We start from the raw sequence: 23,511 nt of genomic DNA on the forward strand, positions 1-23,511 counted from the left end.
TTCCCCAATATCCCACAGTGCTCCGCTCTGCCAATCCCTCCAAGGGGGTGTACAGAAGCTGCTGTCCCAATATCAGTCTTTGGGGAAGCAGAGCTGAGCCTGCAATCCTGCTCACCATAGAGGACCACTGACACTGTTCTGATGACAGTGGCAGGGATTGTTTCTACTGCCCCTGCGGCAGCGGAGACTGCTGCCTTCAAAGCAGGCTGTAACAAATCTGTCAGTGGTCGGCTACCTGCTGATCTCCTGTGGAGGAGAAGACAAGCGGCCAGTGATTGGGTTCATGGACAGCCTCGCCTTCCCAGTGAGAGGAGGGAGCAGAAGAGCAACTCCCTATAGTCTGGTCAGTGACCATGCCATGAGGCAACTTTGTAGTACTACAGCAGGGGGACCTCAGAACTTATTTATACACCCTCACCAGTACATTTGTGTAGCACTACAAAGTGCTAAAAGGACTTACGCATGTCTGTCCGGAGCCTAAGTTGGATAATTATTAAAAGGCTGCTCTGAGATTTCCAGGTGGCTACATTCATTTAGGGTTTGAGACCAAGTGCAGTGAAATAATCCCAGGCTGACTTCAACAGGCTTTGGGTCATGCCCATGGTGAGATTACAGCCATTTTCCTTAGGTGGAACCTAACAGCTTTTGTGCTGCAGGCACCCCCAGACTGGTTCACTGCATGGCTCTTTAGCCATTATGCTCGATGACAAGGCTACACTTGGAACGTGAGTCCATGCCGCATGCGCCTGGATGGTAAGCAATGATTCTTTTGTGCGGGGCATATTACCTGTATTCCTGTACCTTACTGTCTGTCTCATTTTTTTTACAGCTCTAAATCAAGGGTTTGATTTGGACTAACAAATTGTTATGTTTTAAGTTCAGGTCATAAGTGTCTCACACCCTTTATTTCATCCCAGTAGTTAAGACAAGCTGTAGACCTCTGGATAATTTTAACCATAGGGCATTAGCAAACTGCTAGTGAGTGTGCACAACTCCAGAACCAACAGCTTCCTCATAGAGCTAACAGAATCAGATTTTAAGATCTGTATAATGTAGATCTTAAGAATGTGTCGCAAGCTCTATCAAATGTTGCTACATGTTGCATGGAAACATGTTTTGACTGGTGGGTCCAAGTGGGTTTAAAAGACTGTTAGGGAAAGAAAAGATTGCTACTCTAGAATGGACTATTGTCATCTACTTTAATATCCTACTTCTGTGAAAATTTGAAGTATTTTAGACAAGGATGTTCAAAGACCCAGGGCCAGCCTACAGTTTTTTGGGCCCCCCTGCAAGATTAATAGATTGTAAGGCTGGAAGGGACTTGGAAGATCATCGGGTCCAGCCCCCTGCCCCAAGCAGGAAAGACAGCTGGTGGTCAGGTGATCCCAGCAAGGTGACTGTCTAGTCTCCTCTTGAAGATTTCCAGGGTAGCTGATTGCACCACCTCCGGAGGGAGCTTATTCCATAGTCTGGACACTGACTGTGAAGGAGTTTTTCCTAATGTTGAACCTGAATCAGTCTTCTAGAAGTTTGTGACCGTTACTCCTGGTTTTCCCCTCAGGTTCCCTAATGAACAGTTGCTCACTGAGCACTTGATGTACTACTCTAATGTAGTGGTAAGCTGCTTCCAGGTCCCCTCTCAGCCTTCTTTTTTTCAGGCTGAAGAGTCCCAGGTTCCTCAGCCTTTCCTCGTATGGCTTGCCATGTAAGATTATGATCATATTGGTAGCTCTTCTTTGGACTCTCTCAAGCTTGTCAACATCTTCATTAAAGTGTGGTGCCCAGAACTGGATACAGTACTCCAGCTGCGGTCTCACCAGTGCTGAGTAGAGCAGAAGAATCACCTCCTTGGTTTTGCTGGAGGGGCATCAATTGATGCATGCGAGAGCATTATTTGCTCTACTGGCTACAGCATTGCATGGCCAGCTCATATTCATACTGCATTCTATTACTACCCACAAGTCCTTTCATTCGTGATGCTAGTCAGTTTGGTGCCGCCAAGCCTGTAGGTGTGTTGGGGATCGTTTGTCCCAAGGTGGAGCACTTTACATTTCTCAAAGTTGAACTTCATCAGATTCCGATCCGCCCAACTTGCAGGCCTGTCTAGGCCTGCCTGTATCTGTAGCTTATCTTCAAGCATCACCACGCTTCCCCATAACTTGGTGTCGTCTGCAAACGTGGCCAGTGAGCTCTTCATGCTCACATCCAAACCGTTAATAAAGATGTTGAAAAGTACTGGACCAAGCACTGACTCCTGGAGGACACCACTGCCCATTTCTCGCCAGGATGACAGATCCATTCACTACAACTCTCTGGGTCCTATCCTGCAGTCAGTTTCTCACCCACCTGATTGCCTCAGAGTTAAGCCCACAACCCTCCAATTTTCTCGCGAGAACATCGTGGGATACTAGATCATAGGCCTTTTGAAAGTCTAGGTATATAATGTCAACCTGCTCTCTCATGTCCAGGTGGTGAGTTACCTGGTCACAGAAAGAGATGAGGTTGGTAAGGCAAGACCTGCCTGCAATGAAGTCATATTGGCTGTCATATAGAATCTTACCTTCTGCAAGCTTATCGCAGATGGACTACATGATGAATTTTTCTAAGATTTTCCCTAAAATGGAAGTTAGGCTGATTGGCCTATAGTTACCCAGGTCCTCCCTCCTGCCCTTCTTGTGGATGGCCCTCTTCCAGTCCTCAGGAACTTCTCCAGAGCGCCACAATTTCTGAAAGAGCTTTGCCAGGGGTTCCACAATGACTTCAGCCAGCTCCTTCAGCACTCTCAGATGAAGATCATCCGGTCCCACTAACTTGCATACGTCTAATTTTTGTAATTGGTCATACACAAATTCTGTGGCAATAGTAGGAAGACGATTATCCCTACTGTGCTCATCCTGTACTCTACCTGGCATTGTTTTCCCCTTGGTCCGGTGAAAGACCAAGGTGAAGTAGTCATTCAGTTCAGCTTTCTCCTGGATGCCGGTAACTAGCTCTCCTGAGTTGTTGAGCAATGGCCCCACACTCCCATTTGTTTTCCTCCTGTTCCCTATGTACCTAAAGAAGAACTTCTTGTTGTCCTTGATTCCCACTGCTAATCTAAGTTTAGTCACCGCTTTAGTCTTTCTTATCTGTTCCCTGCAAATGTAGACCGTCATGGAATAGTCCTCCTTGGTACCTCCCCCAAGCTTCCATTGTTTATAAGCCTCTTTCTTCTTTCTTAAGGGGACTGTGATTTCCCTGTTTAGACAAGAGGACTTCCCAGCCCTTCTGTTACCTTTTCTCCCCATGGGAATGGACTTCATTTGTGGTTTAAAGATTGTGTCCTTAAAGAACAACCGCTCTTCATGCACACCTTTCACCTTCGGTCCCTGGTCCCACAGCACTTCGCCTACTAGTGACCTAAGCTTGTTGAAATTTGCATTTTTCAAGTCCAAGACTTCAATCCTGCTATCAGATTTGTCTTACATTGGACAGTGATCACAATGGTTTCATGATTGCTGTCTCCCAGACTTCCCTCTATATTTAAGTTGGTCACCAGGTCATCTCCTTTGGCCAGGACCAAGTCTAGCAGAGCATCACCTCTGGTTGGCCTATGAACCTCCTGAGTCAGAAAGAGCACCTCAACATGGGTCAGGAAGGATTGTGACGGATCCAGCTTGACCAAGTGTTCCTCCCAGGAGATGTCTGGATAATTAAAATTGCCTATGACAACCAAGTCACGTGCAAATGTGGCCTCAGTCGATTCTCGGGTGAACTCTAGATTCAGTTCCTCCCCCTGGTTTGGTGGTCTGTAGTATACACCTAGTTAGGTCTCTCTCGCCACACCTCCCCTCTCCTCCCCCCAACTTGCAACTTAACCCAGAGGGTTTCGAACTGTTCATTTTTGGAGCTGATATTGGCCTCCAAGGAGGGGTACTGCTTTTTCACAGATAGCAACGCCACCACCTTTCATCCCCACCCAGTCCCTTCCATGCAGTGTGTAGCCCTTTATAACTACACTCGTAGTGTGAGGAGTCCCACCAAGTTGATGTAATCCCTACTAGATCATATTGCCCACTGGAGAGTAGGAGGGCTAGCTCGTCCTGCTTGTTTCCCATGCTCCTGGTGTTAGTATATAGGCACCCGAATCCTCCTACTGAGGCCCTCATCTTCCTGTCCCACTGATGGAGAACTATTCCCTCAGCTCCTGCAAGAGTGGTTCTTCCAGTGTCCCTATTTGCAGGGCTTACTTGTATGTTGGTCCCTGGACACGTTTCAATTTGTTTATCCCTGTCTCCCAGCAATCTTAGTTTAGAGCTATAGTTTAGGGGCCCCCTGATGCATTGAAAAATCAAAATTGTGGTTAATTGTGGTATAAACTCACTGAAATAAAGTAGTCGGGGCCAGGCTGCATGCACATGAGCTGCATTGTGGGGGGAGGGGCCGCAGCATGTGCTGGGGTTCCCTCCATGGGGCTGGGGCAGGAGCAGAGCCAGAAACTCCTCCCCCACTCAGCCAGGAAGAGGCTCCTTGCCTGCATCATAGATTCATAGATGTAGGGTCAGAAGGGACCTAAGCAGATCATCAAGTCCAACCCCCTGCCATGGGCAGGAGAAAATACTGGGCTCATATGACCCCAGCTAGGTAATTGTCAAGCCTCCTCTTAAAGACCCCTAAGGTAGGAGCCAGCACCACTTCCTTTGGAAGTTGGTTCCAGATCCTAGCTGCCCTAACTGTGACATAGTGTCTTCTAATGTCCAGCCTGAACCTACTCTCAAACAACTTATGGCTGTTATTCCTTGTTACTCCGGGAGGTGCACGAGTGAACAGGGCCTCTCCCATTCCCCGCTGGTCCCCCCCCGGTAAGTTTGTAGACGGCCACCAGTTCCCCTCTCAGCCTTCTCTTGTGAAGGCTGAAAAGGTTCAGGTCCCTTAGCCTCTCCTCATAGGGTCTGCCCCACTGTCCCCAGATCATGCGAGTGGCCCTCCTCTGGACCCTCTTGATGCTGGTCATATCTTTCCTAAAGTGTGGTGCCCAGAACTGGATGCAGTACTCCAACTGTGGTCTGACCAGCGTCACATAGAGGGGGAGGACCACCTCCTTGGCCCTGCTTGAGATGCATCTATGGATGCATAACAAGGTGCGTTTACTGACTGTGTCCTCACATTGGCTGCCCATAGATTCATAGATGTTAGGGTCGGAAGGGACCTCAATAGATCATCGAGTCCAACCCCCTGCATAGGCAGGAAAGAGTGCTGGGTCTAGATGACCTCAGCTAGATGCATAACCAACCTCCTCTTGAAGACCCCCAGGGTAGGGAAGAGCACCACCTCCCTTGGGAGCCCGTTCCAGACCTTGGCCACTCTGTGAAGAAGTTCTTCCTAATGTTCAGTCTAAATCTGCTCTCTGCTAGCTTGTGGCCATTATTTCTTGTAACCCCTGGGGGCGCCTTGGTGAATAAAACCTCACCAATTCCCTTCTGTGCCCCCGTGATGAACTTATAGGCAGCCACAAGGTCGCCTCTCAACCTTCTCTTGCGGAGGCTGAAGAGGTCCAGGTGCCCCAGTCTCTCTTCATAGGGCTTGGACTGCAAGCCCTTAATCATACGAGTGGCCCTTCTCTGGACCCTCTCCAGGTTATCCACATCCCTGTTGAAGTGCGGTGCCCAGAATTGCACACAGTACTCCAACTGCGGTCTGACCAGCGCCCAATAGAGGGGAAGTATCACCTCTTTGGATCTATTTGTCATGCATCTGCTGATGCACGATAAAGTGCCATTAGCTTTTCTGATGGCTTCGTCACACTGCTGACTCATGTTCATCTTGGAGTCCACTAGGACTCCAAGATCCCTTTCCACTTCCGTGCCACCCAGCTGGTCATTTCCTAGGCAGTAGGTGTGCTGGACATTTTTCCTCCCTAGGTGCAGCACTTTGCATTTCTCCTTGTTGAACTGCATTCTGTTGTTTTCTGCCCACTTGTCCAACCTGTCCAGATCTGCTTGCAGCTGTTCCCTGCCCTCCGGCGTGTCCACTTCTCCCCATAGCTTTGTGTCATCCGCAAACTTGGACAGAGTACACTTCACTCCCTCTTCCAAGTCGCTGATGGAGACATTGAAGAGTATCGGTCCAAGGACTGAGCCCTGCGGGACCCCACTGCCCACACCCTTCTAGGTCGAAACCGATCCGTCCACCACGACCCTCTGGGTGCGACCCTCTAGCCAATTCGCCACCCACCGGACTGTGTAGTCATCCAAGTCACAGCATCTTAACTTGTTCACCAGTATGGGGTGGGATACTGTATCGAAGGCCTTCCTGAATTCTAAGTATACGACATCCACCCCTCCTCCTGTGTCCAGGCGTTTCGTAACCTGGTCATAAAAAGAGACTAGATTAGTCAGGCACGATCTGCCTGCCACAAACCCGTGCTGGTTTCCCCTCAGCATAATTTGTCCTCCCGGGCTCTCGCAAATGTGAGCCTTGATCATTTTTTCGAAGACTTTGCCAAGGATGGAGGTGAGACTGACTGGCCTATAGTTGCCCGGGTCCTCCTTCCTCCCCTTCTTGAAAATGGGGACCACATTGGCCCTTTTCCAGTCCTCCGGGACTTGGCCCGTGCGCCACGAGCGCTCAAATATTCCCGCCAGTGGCTCTGCAATGATGTCAGCCAGTGCCTTCAGCACCCTCGGATGGAGCTCATCCGGGCCTGCTGACTTAAAGGCATCCAGTTCTTCCAAGTGACTCTGCACCATCTCAGGGTCTACGCATGGTAGTCTGGCACCTTGCTGCTGCCTCTCTACAACCCCAGTGAGAGGCTTGTCTTACTCCTCTCTTAGGAACACTGAGGCAAAGAACTCATTGAAGAGTTCAGCCTTATCCCCCCCCTGTCCGTCACCAATTGCTTCTGCCCATTTAGCAGGGGTCCTATTCCTCCCTGGGCCTTCCTTTTACTCCCTATATATCTAAAAAACAATTTCTTGTTATCCTTTACTTGGGATGCCATCCTCAGCTCCATGGTAGCTTTGGCCCATCTAACTGCCTCCCTACAAGTGCGAGCAGAGGAGGTATACTCGTCTTTGGTGATCTCTCACTGTTTCCACTTTTTATGTGCTCCCCTTTTGGCCCGTAGGCTGCCCTGGATTTCTCTGGTCAGCCAAGGAAGCCTCCTGGCCCCTCTCCCTCTTTTTCCTCGCATTGGGATCGTCTCCCTCTGTGCCCGAAGGATCATTTCCTTAAGGCAGAGCCACCCTTCTTGGGCTCCCATCACTTCAAAACTCCTACTCTGCAGTGCGTCCTTGACTAATCACCTGAGTTCATTGTAATCAGCTTTCCTAAAGTCTAGCACTTTCACCCTACTAGTTCCCTTACCCACTCGATGTCTTATCAAGAATTCTATTATTAGGTGATCACTGTCCCCCAGATGTCTACCAATCTGTAGGTCCCCTACCATGTCATCCCCCGTTGCCAATACCAGATCCAGTAAGGTATTCCCCCTAGTGGGACCGTGTACCTCCTGTGTCAGGTGGAGGTCCTGTACACAGGATAGGAACCTGCGTGAGCGGTGGGACTTTGCTGTCTGCGTCTCCCAGCAGATGTCTGGGTAGTTTAGGTCCCCCATGACTACCGCCTCCTTAGTTTTTATGGTCTCTGAGAGCTGCCTCAGGAGCCCCGAATCTATTATAGTTTGTCCACTACATAAGACAGAGAGAATATAATAAAGTGTCCCAGTCTTTTCAACCTCCTCATTCTGCTTCCCACCTACTTCTGATGTGTCTTTGTGAGGCTACCATACCATACAATATTATTCATAATATTTGTATGCTTTTCAATAAAATCTAACATTGAGCTGAACTTTTCAATGAGCCTCTTATGAAGGCTTTCCAAAAGATTTAGAAATGTCCTGTTAACTGTTGTCAATTGTTCTTGCCCATTGTATGGTAAAGCTCTCAAAAAATTCTAGGAAATTGGAGGAATAATTTTCAATCAGAAAAGAAACATTACTTAGCCTTCAGTTTTTATTTTACACTGAAGGTTTCTTCAAATATCTGATCTGATGTTATTTTTAAAACTCTGTAAGTATTCAAAAATCTGGTAAAAATGCATATTCTATAATATAGGCCTGCACTCTCCCAACAGAACAAGTCTTGAGCCTGATGATCCCATGACTAACTTCCATGGTTTTTTCTTAAATATTACGATGGATGTTCTATTTGAGCACATTAAAGCTTAAAAATATCAAACATGGTCACCTGAAATTCAGAGACAGACTTAGGTGTTAATTTTTCAAAGATGATGACCATCTGTAGCCCTAATTGAAGTTAATATGATGTCAGGTGCTAAAGGCAGAAGATGTTGGATTGTTGTATTGTGTCATATTTTAGGGGCCAAGTAGCTGTTACAAACAGATTATCAGTCGATCCATCAATGTATTCTTTACAAGTTAGAATGGGGAAAATGCTCCTCAATTTTTTAACTGTCTAGGGATATGGACAGATGAACAGATCAAATGGTTTAAAATTATAAATACTTCACAGCTGATGTGCTGTAACAGTTCCATCTGTCAGCTCTATTCTGCTCTAGGTAGAAGCTAAACCGTTGTAGTTTTAAGCCGATTCTGTTTGGATACAAAGATATGGCAGTTTAGCTCCATTAAACTGGTAGAAGAGTAGCCAGACAAAATATTTATGTAAGTTCAGCTGATGTGCACAACCAAGCAGCAAGTTCCCTCCTTTAAAAGCTGTTTAGAGTGACATCTGTCAACAGCATATAAACAAGGAATAAGATTGCAAAGTAGCTTTTACTGCTTCAGGAATTCATACTATTTCAGCTAATTCACCAAGGATTCCTTGGTATTTAAGAGCCAGTTCTGAGACTTATTGATCAACATTAGGCTAAAAGACTGAAAGGCTAATAAAAAAGAAATGTTGACACTAGAAGCTCAAGCAAATAACCCTTCAAGCAAGTAGCCCTACTGATTTCAGGTAGGTTATCATCGAAAAGGTTTTTAGCACTGTAATTGTGGCCTTTTCCCTTTGACTTACAGAAAACAACAATGAGCCCTAAAACTTAGAAATGTCACCACCTGATGCAAATTAGTTATAACCTAGAGGATCCTGTTTAGTAGGTAAAGGGCATGTCAGAAAAATCCCACTGGCTTTGGCAAGGCTCTCTTAGCTCCTCTGCTATCTGGAATACATAACCCCACCATGTATTGGGCTTCTCATGAGGACTGATACCACATGCTTAGAGAAAGAACACTCTCTCTTAAGTAGGGGTTCAGTGAAAGAATCCCACTTGTCTAGCTTTTCTTTCAGTTCAAGATTTCAAGAAAACACCTTCACTGTGTCACTAACCTTTTAGCTGCAGGGCATCATGTGGTCTTGTTCCACAGTGTCTTCTGCTCTTAATTATGATGAACAACTATTCAAGCAAACTGTCCTATTCATTTCAGCGATTGCTTCTCCCATGAGTAAGCATTTCTCAAGAGAAAGGCTGCAGAATCAGATTTTGCTCTTCAAATATACTTATTTTTCCTCCAATTATCTAGTTATGTACTCTAGTGCCTCCCACATCAGCACAGGATGTGAGCTGGTCACAAATACTAACTGAGTTATCTTTAAGACACTATAGTATGGAATGAAAGTATGGTCAGCCATTTTACAGATCTGGAATGGAGAGAGATGACATGGTCAGTTGGAAAAAAAGGCTTAATTTAAAACCAAGGACTGAACCCATTTCTCTTGAGGTCCCAGTGACTTAGTTAAAAATTCCTCTGCTGTCAAAGGTATTTAAATGGTTGTGTTTACATAGCAAGTATTTAGCAGGTTATTTCATATTTCCCTTGTAGCCTTTACTCACTGAAGGATGAGATTCAATGGCACCTCCTTTCAGCTCTAACTAATCTCTGCTGGTGAAGAATTTAAAAATGCATTACTACTTATTTGCTTAGAAGGAGGAACAAACTGAGAAGGCAGTAACCAAGGTCCAATAGGTCAGACAATACAACAGATCAAGAATATAAACAAAAAGGAACAGTATTTTGGTATGCCTGGTCCAGAACTGTAATATTACATTACACTGAACAAAAAATTCTCCTCCCCCCATTCAGTAAACTATAAACTAATAAGATTATATTAAGAAGGTAAATTCCAAGCTGATGGGGAAAATGATGGCAAATATAACCATGTATTTGATCTTTTCTAACAAAAAAAAATCCACTTCAACATATTTTGTTCAAATAGATACAGTATTTAATTGTATATAACTTTTGTACCCAAGGAATTTTAATTGCTCTTTTGTAATTAAAAAAAATCTTAAGGCTTTTTCAAATTTCTGCAATTTTTCTCCAACCAATTAAATTGCAAGCTGATTTTTTACTTGATAAATATCCACTTAGGAACAATGCAATCAAGAATTCAATTTAGGTTTACATTTTAATTCATTAGTGGAACAGTAAGGCCCTCTTCTGGATTACATATTACAGCAATGCCAAGCAAAAGTAAATGTAAGTGACATTTAGCTAACCAATGTCCAAAAAGTTAGAATATCATGCATCTCGTTCTCTTTTTGTTACTCCTATTTTCCTTTCCTGGTTTTCATATCTCCAATTAAACATGCAGATGTCAGGACTTGGCAACTGAAAGTAAGTCCAATTTACTTGTGGATTCTTAACCATTATTTTTTCCATATGTTAATAATCAAGAATAAGTGAATTTCAGAAAGGGACAGATGTTCATGCCAGCCTTCAATTCTTCACATATAAATCACTAGTATGAAAGACTTGTATTTGCTTATGCAAATCAGCATGCACACACAAATCAAGTATTAAGACTATATATACAGTTTTTCACATACATCTTCCTGCCTAAACATGACTTTTCAGAGCTGTTTGTTCTATAAGAGACAAAAAGAATAAAATAATGAAGAACTCTTACACTGGTCTGGTATCAGTTTTCAAGGTCTGTTTGTTTGCCCTTTGTGTTGCCTCTTATGGTTCTTAATTAAGGTATACGGTGTACAGTAAATGTACAGTTGAATGTTTATAGAACTGTTTCCTTCTAAATGGCTTAAGTGAACTATTCTCTAAAAACACTTGCTATCTATAACCATAGACAGGACCCTAATAGAATATTCCATCCACATGCTGTGCAGACAGGCCATTACTGTAGTGCATCCATATAAGATCCATGTGGCGCAAATTGTTCAGTCTCAACTATAACTTAAAACCTTCTCCCTGCCCGATAAAGGCAAATATTTTTCACAAAGACTAAGGCTGGTGATTTAGAAATCATATCACCTACTAGACACATAAAATGGAAGACACTGATAATATTCAAGTAGTAAAACGGGAGCAGATTTGAAGTTCATTAATGTTGCCATTCCCAAATGCTGCACTGAAGACGGTGAAGAAATCTTTCCCCATGGGCCATTATTTCCTGTGCTTCAGTCTTCTCTTAGCAAAGGGCTTTTACTTACTGCATTCCTTTTTCCGTACTTTTGACTTTGGTGCTTTCAGAAAGAAAAAGGACAGGAAGAAAAAGGATATGAAATATTAATGCTGACAATGCCAGTGCCCACAATTTTTTGAGAAATTATTAGGGTTAAAATGAGTGCATAAAAAGGAAACGTACCATTTGGATTTTCTTGTCTGTAGAAGGTTTTTAACATTTCCACTGCTTCTTCAGCTCGATAGCCAGCAATGCACTGTTAAAATTAGAATACTAGATTCATGAAAACAAGATGTCATGGACCTCACCATAATATCCAATGTGTAGGTTAATTTCAAAGACCTGTATTGTCTCCTTTATTTACCTGAAGTATATCTCTAATTATCTGTGATCAGAACCCCTCATTACAGGGTGAAGATTTATCTGTTTTGATTTAAATTGGCATGACGCTTAGTATGGTAATTCAGATTTGTTCACATTCTGCAGAAATTATGAGGAAAAGTCTTCTGCAAACTCCTTTCCCTTTACTGAATACTAATTAGCGTGCTTCCAACTTACTCCAGGTAAATCATACTAACACCTGGGAATGCAAGACAGCCTCACAGCTATTTGTCTAATAGGCTCCTACCAAGAAGCTCTTCTCTATAATCTTGTTTTTTATTCCTAACAACAAACTCTCAGGCCTCAGTTGCCCTTCAAAAACAATATTCTTGCCCACAAAATGTGTACTGTAACTTCCCCTCCCCTGTGTGAATGAAAACAACCGGAAAAACAACAAAGTAGGATGTTTTCAATGACAGCACTAATTTCAGATCATCCACCCACATAAGAGGGTGCTGACTTGTATGTATTCATCCTACTGCAATTGCTTGGGAGAAAGGAGGAAAACACTTGCAGTAGAAATAGCCTTTTCCTTTATACACTTGAACATATAAGATAATTAAATACCCCTTGCCAGCTGAATGTCAGGAAAGCAATGCATCAAGAGAAGGCTGTGCAAAGCCCTCTCAGAGTCCTATTTCACAATAAGCTTTTTTTCCAACTCCCAGTTATGAGAGACAGGTAGTCAACTGGTAAGGAAAGGGCTTACACTGGGTTGAACAGAACATGGCCTTGCTGATGAGAATTTTTTACGGCCACACACCCTAAGAACTTTATTGCCAAAAGCAAACATATCACCATTTTTAAACCATGGTTGGCAACCTTGGTGTGGCAGAGAGCCAGAAGGACCCAGTTTAGCCCAAGGCAGGCCAGTCGTAGGGTCTGGCCACTGCTGCCATTGCCACTTCTTCCTGCTGCCCAGCCATAGCATGGGTGCATCTCCTACCTGCCCAGTCATGGCACTGTGCAGGCAAATCCCCACACTGCCAAAACTTCAGCTGCCCAGCTGCAGCATGGAACAGACAAAGTCCACCAGCACTAAATGCGACTTGCGTCCCCAGCTGCTTGGAAATCTGCTGAAGCGCCCGCCTCCCCCCTCCCCACAAAAGGCCACAGGTTTGATCTAATGGCTCTGTGGGCCTTAGGTTGCTAACCCTGTTTGAAATATTAAATACATGAAAGGAAATCTTTGGATAGCCTACCTGGAATGGTTCCCCAGTGCCTATTAAATCATCAGAGGAGATGTTCAAGACCGAGCCACAGCCTCCAAATCTCTCATTTTGACAACCGTATACAACCAGTGGAATTTATGCGACTGAGTTAAGGTATTAAGCAAAGAGAAAACATGTCTCACAGAATATCTTTATGGCACAAGGCATTCCATTTGGCTTGCTGAGGCTTGCCCTTTGAAAGAAGCAGTCTGTACTCCATTCCTTGATGCTGGGCTGGTTGTATTCTCAGCACCTCCTTTTCGGTAACACAAAGACGTAACATAACTGAAGAGCCATATCCAGCTTTCTGCAGAGCACAACACGGGCCAGCCTGATAAGAGCATCAGATGGGACAGAGGAAGGAAATCCCCAAAAAGATGTGCATGAAGCCACATATTGCTGGTTTGCTATATTTTCCATATCTCCCTTTTTTTAAATAGTGACAATATTGGCACTCCTTAGGTCAGGACACACATGGGCCAAAGGAAATGCTTCAAGGATGCCCTCAAGGAGAACATTAAGTATGGCACTGACATTACAAATTGGGGAAAAGTAGCACAGGATGGGGCTACATGGCAATGTTTTGTGAGAGAAAGTTCATCTTACTTTGAAGAAAACTGTCCCACCCTGGAGGAAGAAAAACAACAGAAACAGAAGGAAAGGAAATGAGACCGGTAAATCAGTGGTTCGACCCTCCCTTTAACCACTATCTGTGGCATCTGCCAGAGTCTGCAGCTCTAGGATTGGCTTTAGCCATTAACAGACTCATCTACTACCCTTTACTTGACCCATGGGAGTGATCATCCTCAACAATGACGGCCTGCCAATGACGACATAGCTGGATGCTGGACTGAGATTTATTTTTCCAATCCTGTCAGCGAACATCTTGGTCATGGTCTTCAGTACAAAAGCATACTGCGGGTATGTTCTCTGAGCAGACAAACTGATCCCATGTACAGCTTTATTTGACAGCATCATCCTCTAATGTGCTGGCTCATAACCAAATGATTTGCTTGAAAACAACATGCCACCATACGTTTTACCAACATGAATATGCCGCAAAGGATACTCATCATGCGCAGGGCAGCTGCACACATGATGCAAGGCTCTACAGTTACGTACAACGCTGTGTGTGCAAACACTTCATCAGGATCCTTATCGTGTTGATGACACCAATCTAGAACCTGATCAATTGCCACCATCTCTGCATGTCGCGTTGCCTGGGAGCATACACAGAGACAAAAGAAACGTTTTTAAAAATGCCATGAATTGATCTGCAGTTGTTAAACTTCCTTAGAACCAAGAGAACTGAGAATACCACACCACAAAAACCAATTCTCCTTTGTGCGAATGTACGTGCCTACACCTACTCTGTGAAGGGTCTAATTCTTTTCACTTCCATCAGAGAAGCAATTTAATACTCCTTGGAAAAGGATCACTGCTTTGCCTGGTTCAAGCTGGAAAACTGAATTCATAATAAGAGTGGATTTGCAGTTTGGCACAGCCTGAGCGGAAGAAGCAACATTCAGCCTCAAACTATAGTCACATGCAACTCACAAGGCAGGCATGGGTCAGACTGCTTATTCTGTCTGCCCCTGGATAGAACAAGCAAAGTTCTGAAACCAGGAGTACACCTCTCTCTCAGATGGACAGCAGGTGTGGGTAGTGATTTTCAATCAGGTGCGACAGCATGCCTTTTTAAGGGTGCCGTGCGGATGTGCTGTCATGCAGACACACACACACGATTTGCAAGCTAAACCCAGAGATTTCAAAGAGGAATCCAGACTGTCCAAGCCATTCTGCCTTTCTGTGGGCCTGACAAGTTCTTTGCAATATACAAATTGCACTATTTTTCCATAGTCAAGAAATGAGTGAAAATTAAGATCTGGCATATTTGCAGGGGAGGGGGGTGCATCTTGAATCTGACAGGGGGTACCTGGAGTTGAAAAAGGTTGAGAACTGTTGTGAAAGGTAATGCTACACAGATCAGAGTGACTATGATTCCTCTTTGCAGCCAATAAAGGCTGAAGAATGGTTGGTGGAGTTAAGAAACAAATGCTAAGCCATCACAAGGATAGCAACAGCACAAAGAACCCAAGTGGAATAGAAAAAGCACCAGAGTTGCAGAGAAAAATAGCACTGCCATAAAGTAATGTCTTAACAATTCATCATAATGTCTATTACAGTTACTGAGATGTCACAATAAAAACATCACAAAAAAACTGGGTCCATATTTGGATTATTTTTTGCAGCTCTATGACACCAGTGGATTACAAAGTGGCGAACACAGTCAACATTTTTCCCTTTTTCTAAATCCCTATCTAGAGATATGATGCGTTTGTGGCATAGATGCTAGACTAAGACCTGGAACATCAGAGTGCAGATCCTAGCTACGCCCATATGCTTCCTGTATGACCTATTTAAATCTCTCTGAGACTCTTTTCAATCTCTACCAGATAATGCACTCTACTAATCCTTCCCAGAAGACTAAAGCTCAAGGGACCATTAGGCATACAAGTATAGACAATTTTATCTTCCTCTTCACCAAGCATGATCTGGACACACCTGACAACTGAACACAAATTAAAGGAACACCATTGCCTTAAACTGTGCCCCAGTAATTAGGGATTTTGAAATAAGCCTAGTTGTGGAATGTTTATGCAGCATTAATGTGTGCATATGAAAAAACAACTTTCACACTGGGTCATAAAGGTCCATGTATACTCTTCTATTAGCTCAATAAATGAAAATCACTATCTACTACCTGCATACTATTATTTGTTTAATACATATGTTTAAAACACATGAACAGCAATAATGGGAACGAATTCTCTTTGTAAGAGATCCAAAAAAAAGTGGTGGAAAGAAACACATTATTTGAAGGTGATGTCATTAGCCTATAACTCAGGACTACTAATACAGTGCCCAATATTGCGCCAAGTGTTTTACAAATAAAAGATACCATCCCTCCCCTACAAAGGCTATATTCTAAATCTTAGACAAGAATTAACAAGTGAGAGCAACAGAGCTGAGATAAAATAAAACTGTATTACTGGTAATTTGAGAATAGAAACAATACTTCATTTTAATGATTACATACTGAACTTGCAAGATGCCCCAGGAAAGAGACGTATGCTGTAATGGCCAAACCAGGAGACAAGAGAGAGGATGAGCCTGCATGTGGTAACAGAGCACCTTTCTGGGAGAAAACATTTCAATGGAGCAGTATGACTGCCACATAATTGAGGATGGCAATGCCAGAAAAAGTCTAGTTGGAAAGGGCCATATGTAATATCAGAGGGGGAACAGTAGAGTTGGTTTGAGGAAGGGCTGTGAATGATCAAGCAAGCTAAAGAGCTGCCAAAGGAAAGACAATGCTGGCAAGGTCATGAGAACCTACTGCCAGGTTTTTTAAAATGAGAATCTTGCAAAGATCTTTGTAGCGATATTGCCCAAGGCATACAAGTAATGACAAGCCTAACAGTCTTGAAGGGCTGAAGCTAGAGACATGCTCCTACTATGCAATCAAAAAGACATAGTAAAACATAGCCCCCCGCATCCCAATCTTTGCCAGAAGAAAACAGCCAACTATAAAACAATTTATAGATAAGCCTAGTAGAAAGAGACTACGTGTATATTGCTATTGGACTGTGGAACAGAGGGAAAGTATACATGACAAAGTTCCCGACTTTTGGCCTTTAAATTCTGTCCCTGCTGACCAACTAAGTAGTGGGGCAGGGATTGCAAAGCCCCAGAAGTTGGGAATCGGGGCCAGGGAAGCTATCAGAGAAATTCTTAACAGTAAAAGTGAACACCTGTAGCCAGACTCTTCTCTGTGGCAGGAGAGGACAAAGTAGGAACAATGGGCTCAAACTGCAGCAGAGGAAATTTAGGTTGTGTCATGACCCAAAGGTCTGATTTTTTTTGTGCGCTTCGGCACTAAGAATTATCCCCGTGGGTTTACGGCTTCCTTGCACGGAGGAGTTCTGCTGCACAGAGAACCCGCGTGCAAAGGAGTGTTCCCGCCACTTTGCAGCGGTCTTTGCAGGGTGCATTTTCTTTGCAACACAGAAATGCACGGTGCAAAGGAGTTCCCGCTCTTCGCATGCAAATTCGTGCCCCGCAATTGGCTAGCGCTAAATTATTCACACGTGGTGGCTAGCGATTGGCCTGCTAGCCGTATAAGAGGCTTGAGCAGTTTCCGCCCAAGCCGAAGAGGACTCCGCATCCATCTCGTGGGGACTCTGGGTGTGTGCGGCAGAGTAACAGAAGCCCTGTGTGTTGCTCAGAGGAGTTTGGCGGCCTGATCCACCGCCCACCTCTTCCCGTCTTCGAACGGAACCTTCTATAAGACGTATCGACGAGTTTTATGTGCGCTTGTCCTGGACATCCGGAGTTCTGTCTGCGTGGAGCCTAGCAAACTCCACGTGATTGTTCATGTTTTGTCTGAGTGGAGCCTAGCAAACTCCACGTGATTGTTCGTGTTTTCTGTTGTAACCGCAACTCAAGCAAGTCTCCAGCCTGCACCGCGACCATCTCGGTGTAAGTAAACAATCTTAAAATCAACCGTTACGTGTCTGTGCCTAATTCTAGCTCGACGCCCGCCCTCTCCAACCCGGCCTGCCCGCCACAGTCCGCGTGCAGAGCGACGAAAAGGGCCCGGGGTCCAACCCGGCCCGCACAGGTTGAAGATTAAGAACTGCCTCACTGTGAACATGAATAAGCACTGGAAAAGGGAGGTCATGGAATCTCCATTCCTGGTAATTTTCATAAGCTGGTTGAACAGTCCCAGACACTTGGCTGGAATGGTTTAATCAGCAATAACCCTGTCTTGAGCAGGGGGCTGGATTAGATTACCTAAGGATGTTCTTTCCAGCCCTCCTTTCCTATGATTCTATACCTCATTGGATGAATAACCACTTCAGAAAGGATATTAGGAGTGAGTCCGCAACGAACAGAAGAAAGGATTCATCAGAAAGTTTTATCTTGGAGGCCAGAAGTTTCTTTAGACTTATAAGTAAAAGCAAAACAAGGAAAAATAAAGTGGGGTTGCTGTGCAGTAATCACAGGGCATAGATTAGGTAAAATTAAGGTATAGGTCCAAAACTGTATGCTTTGGTTTAGTTTTCAGTATTAAGGATGGGGGCAAAGGCAGGAAAGGGGTATGGACATGGAAATCACAGCATCTAAAGTAGAAGTAAAACTCAAAAGAGCAGATACCATTCCACCTATTAGACATCTGAGTAGATTTAAGTGCCTAAATGCAATCCTAGTTCACCCTGCTCAAGTACCTGAAATGTTAACACACCTATTTTTGGAACATAACGTCACTTTAGCCTTCAGACAAAATTACAAAAAAGCAAAAACCAAGAGGTAGAGGAGGACGCGCCCACCTTCTGCGTTAACTGTTTTTCAAGGGCTTGTGCAGGGTGGAATAGGTACCTAATCTCACTTATGCACCTGATAGATAGGTGCATACAATCTGTTCACCCATCTTCAAGAAACATGAATTCAAACAAGAATGGATGCAGAGAAGGACAAATAGGATGATTTGGAGAAAAGAGTGTTTTGGTTAACCTACAAATATATATACCAAAGGCTGAGAGGCAATGCAGTTCTTTTCTATAAATACATTAGGCACTAAATATCAGGGAAGGAAAAGAACCGTTTAAACTAAGTGCCAACACTGGCACGAGAACAAAGGGCCACAAATAAGTTCAGGTAGGAAATTAGAAGGCTGGTGAGTGTCAGAGGAGTAAGTTTCTGGAAAAGCCTCCCAATATGAGACAAGAGGAAAAGAAACTTAAATGATTATATAATGGAAACTGACACATTTATGAAAGCAATTACACACTATATTTGCTGCAATAGCTTTAATGACCCAGGAGGTTCCTTCCAGTCCTATGTTATTAAACAATGCCAGAAAATGTCATAAGAATAAAAAGACCAAGGGAGAAACTGAAGGCATTTTGGTCTTTTCCTGCTTACCACAGTTCCTGGTATGTGTTCATCTTCACTCTCCCACTGTCAGACTGCTTGATGTAATTAAAGAACAAAAGCCAAATATTCAAAAGCACAGTACACCCAAAGTTCTCACTGACCTAAATGAGAGTGATGGGTACCCAGAACTTCTGAAAATTAAACCATAAAGATCTGAAGCTCGGCAGCTTAAACAAAAATGGCTTGAGTTAGAAAGATCCAAATCACTTACTGCTCCTGCTGGAAACAGTGGGAATGGTGATTCCTCAACACTTCTGAAAAATCAGGCCACTTGAAACAAGCTTAAAGAATTAGCTTATCTTTACAGGCTCATGACTGAAAATTTGGCTGGAAGCTTTCTTGATACTTTCTGCAGTACTAAAGATGTTCAGTCTGATTTTTGTGATGATCACTTTCTGTGGTTACATTCTGTCTTCCAGTACCCAAACCATTTCAACTGGTGACAGTATTCTTCGCTTACTCTTTAAATTAGAAAATAGTAGTTCTTTATTTTGCCAAATACTTGGTGTGGTTTACTCAATACATGATTGAATTTCAGTGATGTTTATAGGTTTGAAACTGAAACCTCTAATGTGTTCTAAACTTAATTTTCATGAGTTAGAGATGGAAATCAAAACTGATATACAAAGTTTACGAATATCATCCAACAGATATAAAAGACATATTTACCATCGTTTCTGGAATTAAAAAACAGCATGATCAATTTTAAAAATAAAATTAAGGCTTAATTCTGCAATCGGATCTATCCTCACAGTCCCACTGTTCTATACCTTTGGGTATAGAAGGTACCCATACAAATAAGGCTGCTGGAGTGGGATCCAAATTTTGAGAGCAGAAGGTTTAAAAGAAATCTTGACTGCTGGCATAATTCTGGTAAACAGTACAACAGACCTTTTCTCCCATGATGTGCATACAAAACCCAGTAATCTTAGTTGTCTGCTTCCCAGAGATGTTTTCCCAAAAGAGAGCAGGAGTTAGGCTTTGTAAAACAAGACCTACTTTACTTTTGGAAAAACTCATGATATATTATCAACTACTATCTTATAAAGTATTATTGTAAATAATTCAATCATACTTATCAAAGCATGTCTTGCAAAGCAATAGCCTTGTGGTGTCATTTAATTGGTAAATTACTTCAATATTTTGCCATCTATTTTCCAGTCATTAGTGTGAGCAAGGGTTTCCCGTATAATATAATGATGCGTAAGTATGCACATGTAAGTTGTAGTATCCTATCATTACAATCCATCATCTTTACCACAGCATATTGTAGTCTAAAGAAAATTGGGTATTACTTTAATTGCATACCAGAATTTAGTAAAACAAGCTGTACTTACTATACGTATTTGTATATAGCTACACTGTATCTGTATGGATCTACTTTCTTTTCTAATTTTTAATGCCTATTATTATCAATATTTTTACCTAGTAGAATTAATTAACATAACTAAACAAGTACAATTCATTAAGAAGTTTTCAGCAAAACCATTTTTTGGTTGGAAAATGCTAGTTTGTCGAAACCAATGCCTTACGGGAAAGTTTTCCCAGGTCCAAGACGAGAATGCTAGAAAGGGGAAGGAAAGAGGCCCACAACAAACTAACAGACTATTAGCAATCCTGGGTGAATGGTTCTTGCTCTCTCTCACACTGGCAAACTGTGAATAGTTCCCTGTTTGTACTAGAGGGTACAGGAAAAAAATTTAAACCTCAAAAATGCTTTTGGGACATTTCCCCCCACGTCTATTAATACTGCATTTACTCACATACCACATGCAAAAATTAGTCACCCAGAATTGGGGTGCATGTTTTTAGTAAGAAGGCTGGTTTCTGTGCTGGAATGGAAGCATGGGGACACTGTAATGGCTACCCCTGGGCCCATACAGCAAAGATGGAGTCCAGCTCTCAGTAGGCGTGTCTACACAAGACTATTAGCCAAATAACATCATGCAGTAGTGCTAACAGCCTACTAGACAGTATCTGAGCTAACGCACAGTAAGCATCACAAAATATCCATGTGCCAGCATTACTGCACAGCCACTCTAGTTACTGCACATTTAGTTAGTACTTTATTAAGTAAGTACTAAACTAAATGCGCAGTATCTAAGGCGCATTAATGTACGTGTTGACATGCCCAGTGTCACTCAGCCTCTCTTTCCAACTCCGAAGCTCAACCTGTCACAACCGCTGCCAAACTGGCTTAAATTTTGGAGCTGGAAGGAGAGGGCGAGCGATGAATGCACCAGGGAACATTCAGCCAGTGTGAGCCTATGTTGAGGCAGGGAAGACTCTGGAAAATATCTTTTTTTCTTCATTCTGCCTTCTCAAACCAGGGTGTCTTATCCGCCCCAGATATGGGGAAAGGGGTTGGTATGCAAGAAAATACAGGCAAGTAGAAATTATTATATCAATTATTCATATAAAATTACCATCACTAACTAAATTAACAACAGCAGAAAGCAGAGTGGCATCTTGGACACTAACTCATTTGGACAGCAGCACCTTTTATAGGTGACAGACTACTTTGCCATAATATCTGAAGAAGTAGACTGCTGCCTCTCTGACAGCACTCAAGATACCACCCTGCCATGCCCTTCTGCCTTATTTCAGACAAACATAGCTAAATACCTTTCCATATGAACACCTGAGATCGAGATGTTAAAATCACCTGTCCTAGGCCAGATCCAGGTTACAGGGCTTCTTGCCCCGGGGATCCAAAAGAGCATGGGGTGGCTCTGGAGCAAGTGGCAGCAGTGCCGGCAGCTCCAGCTCCCGCTTGGTACACACAGCAGCAGCTCTTGCTGCATGTCTATTATGGAGCTGGAGATTCTGGTGCTGGCACGTTTCATGCTGCAGCTCTGGCTCCAGCACACAGCACATTGTGGCAGCAACAGAACCAGCAGCCAAGGAGCTGAGGCCATGGGTGTGGCAGCAGAAAAAGCAGCCAGAGGGCAACCAAGGCTGCATCAGCTCTTTCTCACCCACCTGCCACCAACTGCCATGTCCCCCAAGGCCCAAGCATCCCTGATTCTGCAGCACGTCATGCCTCCCTGTCCAAACCCCACAACTTCCAGGGGCCCGCTGGTAGCCCAGCAAGTTGGATAAAGCAGCTCCATGAGCTGGATCCAGCCCACAGGGCATACACTTGACCCCCCCCCTCCCCCCTTAGATGACAGCAAGCGTGCTTAAAACAACCATGCTCCGAGACACAAACATATAAAAGATTAGAGTGGGGGGAACACAAAATAGTGGGACACAAACAGACAGAAGTCTGAGATGTACATGATGTGCTGTTCCAAATCCTGATGACACTAAAGTCAATGGCAAAACTCCCATTGTACACAGTATGTGTGCTCTGTTAGGGCAACAAGCAGTCTTCAGTGGCAGGCCCTTGTTTGTAACTTACATTCTTTGTCTCATTCACCTCATTCCTCCCCGTTGCCAGGATCTCATTTTTATAGACCATAAGGCAGCCGACAGGAACTTCCCCATTTTCTAAGGCTTCTTTAGCCTGCAGAAACACACAGAAGAAAACAGAGAGAGCGTTAAGAATAACCAGAGGTCTAATACTGGCACAACAGCCCTGTTCCCTGCCTGCAAACTAGTGGCCTTATCAGCAATTCCTTCAGTTTAAGTCATTCGGATTACAGGGCGTCACTGGCACGTTTGTGCTAGGGCAGTGGTGCTTAACCCCCAGCCTGCAGACCAGGTCCAGCCCCTGGTGCTGTGCCATCTGGCCCATGGGGTTCCTCATGGATTCTGTGGGGATTCCCAGAGGCCACAGGCCTGCATGGTAGCTATGACACTTGGGGGCCAAGCAGGGGTGGTGGGAGACCCCCAGAGCTTGACCCTGGCCAGTGGGGGTGGTTCCTGCTGTGCCTCCACACAGCTGGGATCAGGCCCCAGGGGCCCCACAATTAGGGTCATCATCACAGCAGACAGTCCGGTTGTCCTCTGTTCTCTATTGATACAAAACCCAATGCCTTTGTGCCCCCTATTTTTCTCTTGAAGAAAAGGAATTGCTATTTTTCTCTTCAAGGAACTGCTTGAAGAGAAAAACAGAGAGCATAAAGGCATCAGGTTGCGCATAAATAGAGAACAGAGTAGCAGAAAACTGGGATGTCCTCTATGATGGTCACCCCAACCAGTACCCCCTTGTGCCAGGATCAGGCCCCAGGGACCCACACTGCCCCTGCATGACCAGGATCAGACTCCAGCCAGGTAGAAGGCCCAGCCCCTCGCAGGCAGCTCTTTAACTCGCGTTAAAGTTAACGCGGGACCGCGCTGCCAGTGTGTGCCCCTGCAGAAGCCGGCCTAGGCCCCGCCCTCCAGGCAGAGGGGGGAGGGGCTCCGCGACGGCCCGCACCATGCGTAGCGCTCGGTCCATCCAGGCCTCAGTCGTCGCCTCCATGTCCGGCCTGCCGGAACCCAGTGTGCGGGGCGGGCGTTTCCGGGGGGACCCGGAAGTGCGCGGGCACCAGCGAAGACCGAACCCACCC

The 23,511-nt window shown here is 44.3% G+C and overlaps 1 protein-coding gene across 3 annotated transcripts; it reads right to left on the reverse strand.

Moving 5' to 3' along the window:
- Positions 1–10,203: 10,203 nt before the first annotated feature.
- On the reverse strand, positions 10,204–23,487 carry ADAT2 (adenosine deaminase tRNA specific 2). 3 transcript variants are annotated; one of them, XM_006265733.4, is made up of 6 exons: positions 23,379–23,487; positions 22,419–22,523; positions 14,085–14,235; positions 13,007–13,113; positions 11,607–11,679; positions 10,204–11,484 (listed from the first exon to the last, which is right to left on the reverse strand). In XM_006265733.4, the coding sequence occupies exons 1-6, from the start codon at positions 23,421–23,423 to the stop codon at positions 11,444–11,446; spliced, it is 522 nt and encodes a 173-aa protein (XP_006265795.1). In that variant the 5' UTR covers positions 23,424–23,487; the 3' UTR covers positions 10,204–11,443. The 3 variants fall into 3 exon arrangements, with proteins under 3 accessions (XP_006265795.1, XP_059569622.1, XP_059569619.1); XM_059713639.1 differs by lacking the exon at positions 23,379–23,487 and adding an exon at positions 23,214–23,329; XM_059713636.1 differs by lacking the exon at positions 23,379–23,487 and adding an exon at positions 23,198–23,329.
- Between the last annotated feature and the right edge of the window lie 24 nt (positions 23,488–23,511).

Source organism: Alligator mississippiensis, chromosome 1, assembly GCF_030867095.1.
Source record: "Alligator mississippiensis isolate rAllMis1 chromosome 1, rAllMis1, whole genome shotgun sequence".
NCBI classification, from domain to species: Eukaryota; Metazoa; Chordata; order Crocodylia; family Alligatoridae; genus Alligator; species Alligator mississippiensis.

What these genes read in the sequence shown, in the direction of transcription:
- ADAT2 (XM_006265733.4), bottom strand. Translation starts at nt 23,423, where the DNA reads ATGGAGGCGACGACTGAGGCCTGGATGGACCGAGCGCTACGCATG. An exon ending in TGGACCGAGCGCTACGCATG is followed by an intron (nt 22,524 to 23,378) that starts GTGCGGGCCGTC and finishes GTGTTTCTGCAG; the next exon opens with GCTAAAGAAGCCTTAGAAAA. An exon ending in AGGTGAATGAGACAAAGAAT is followed by an intron (nt 14,236 to 22,418) that starts GTAAGTTACAAA and finishes GTATGCTCCCAG; the next exon opens with GCAACGCGACATGCAGAGAT.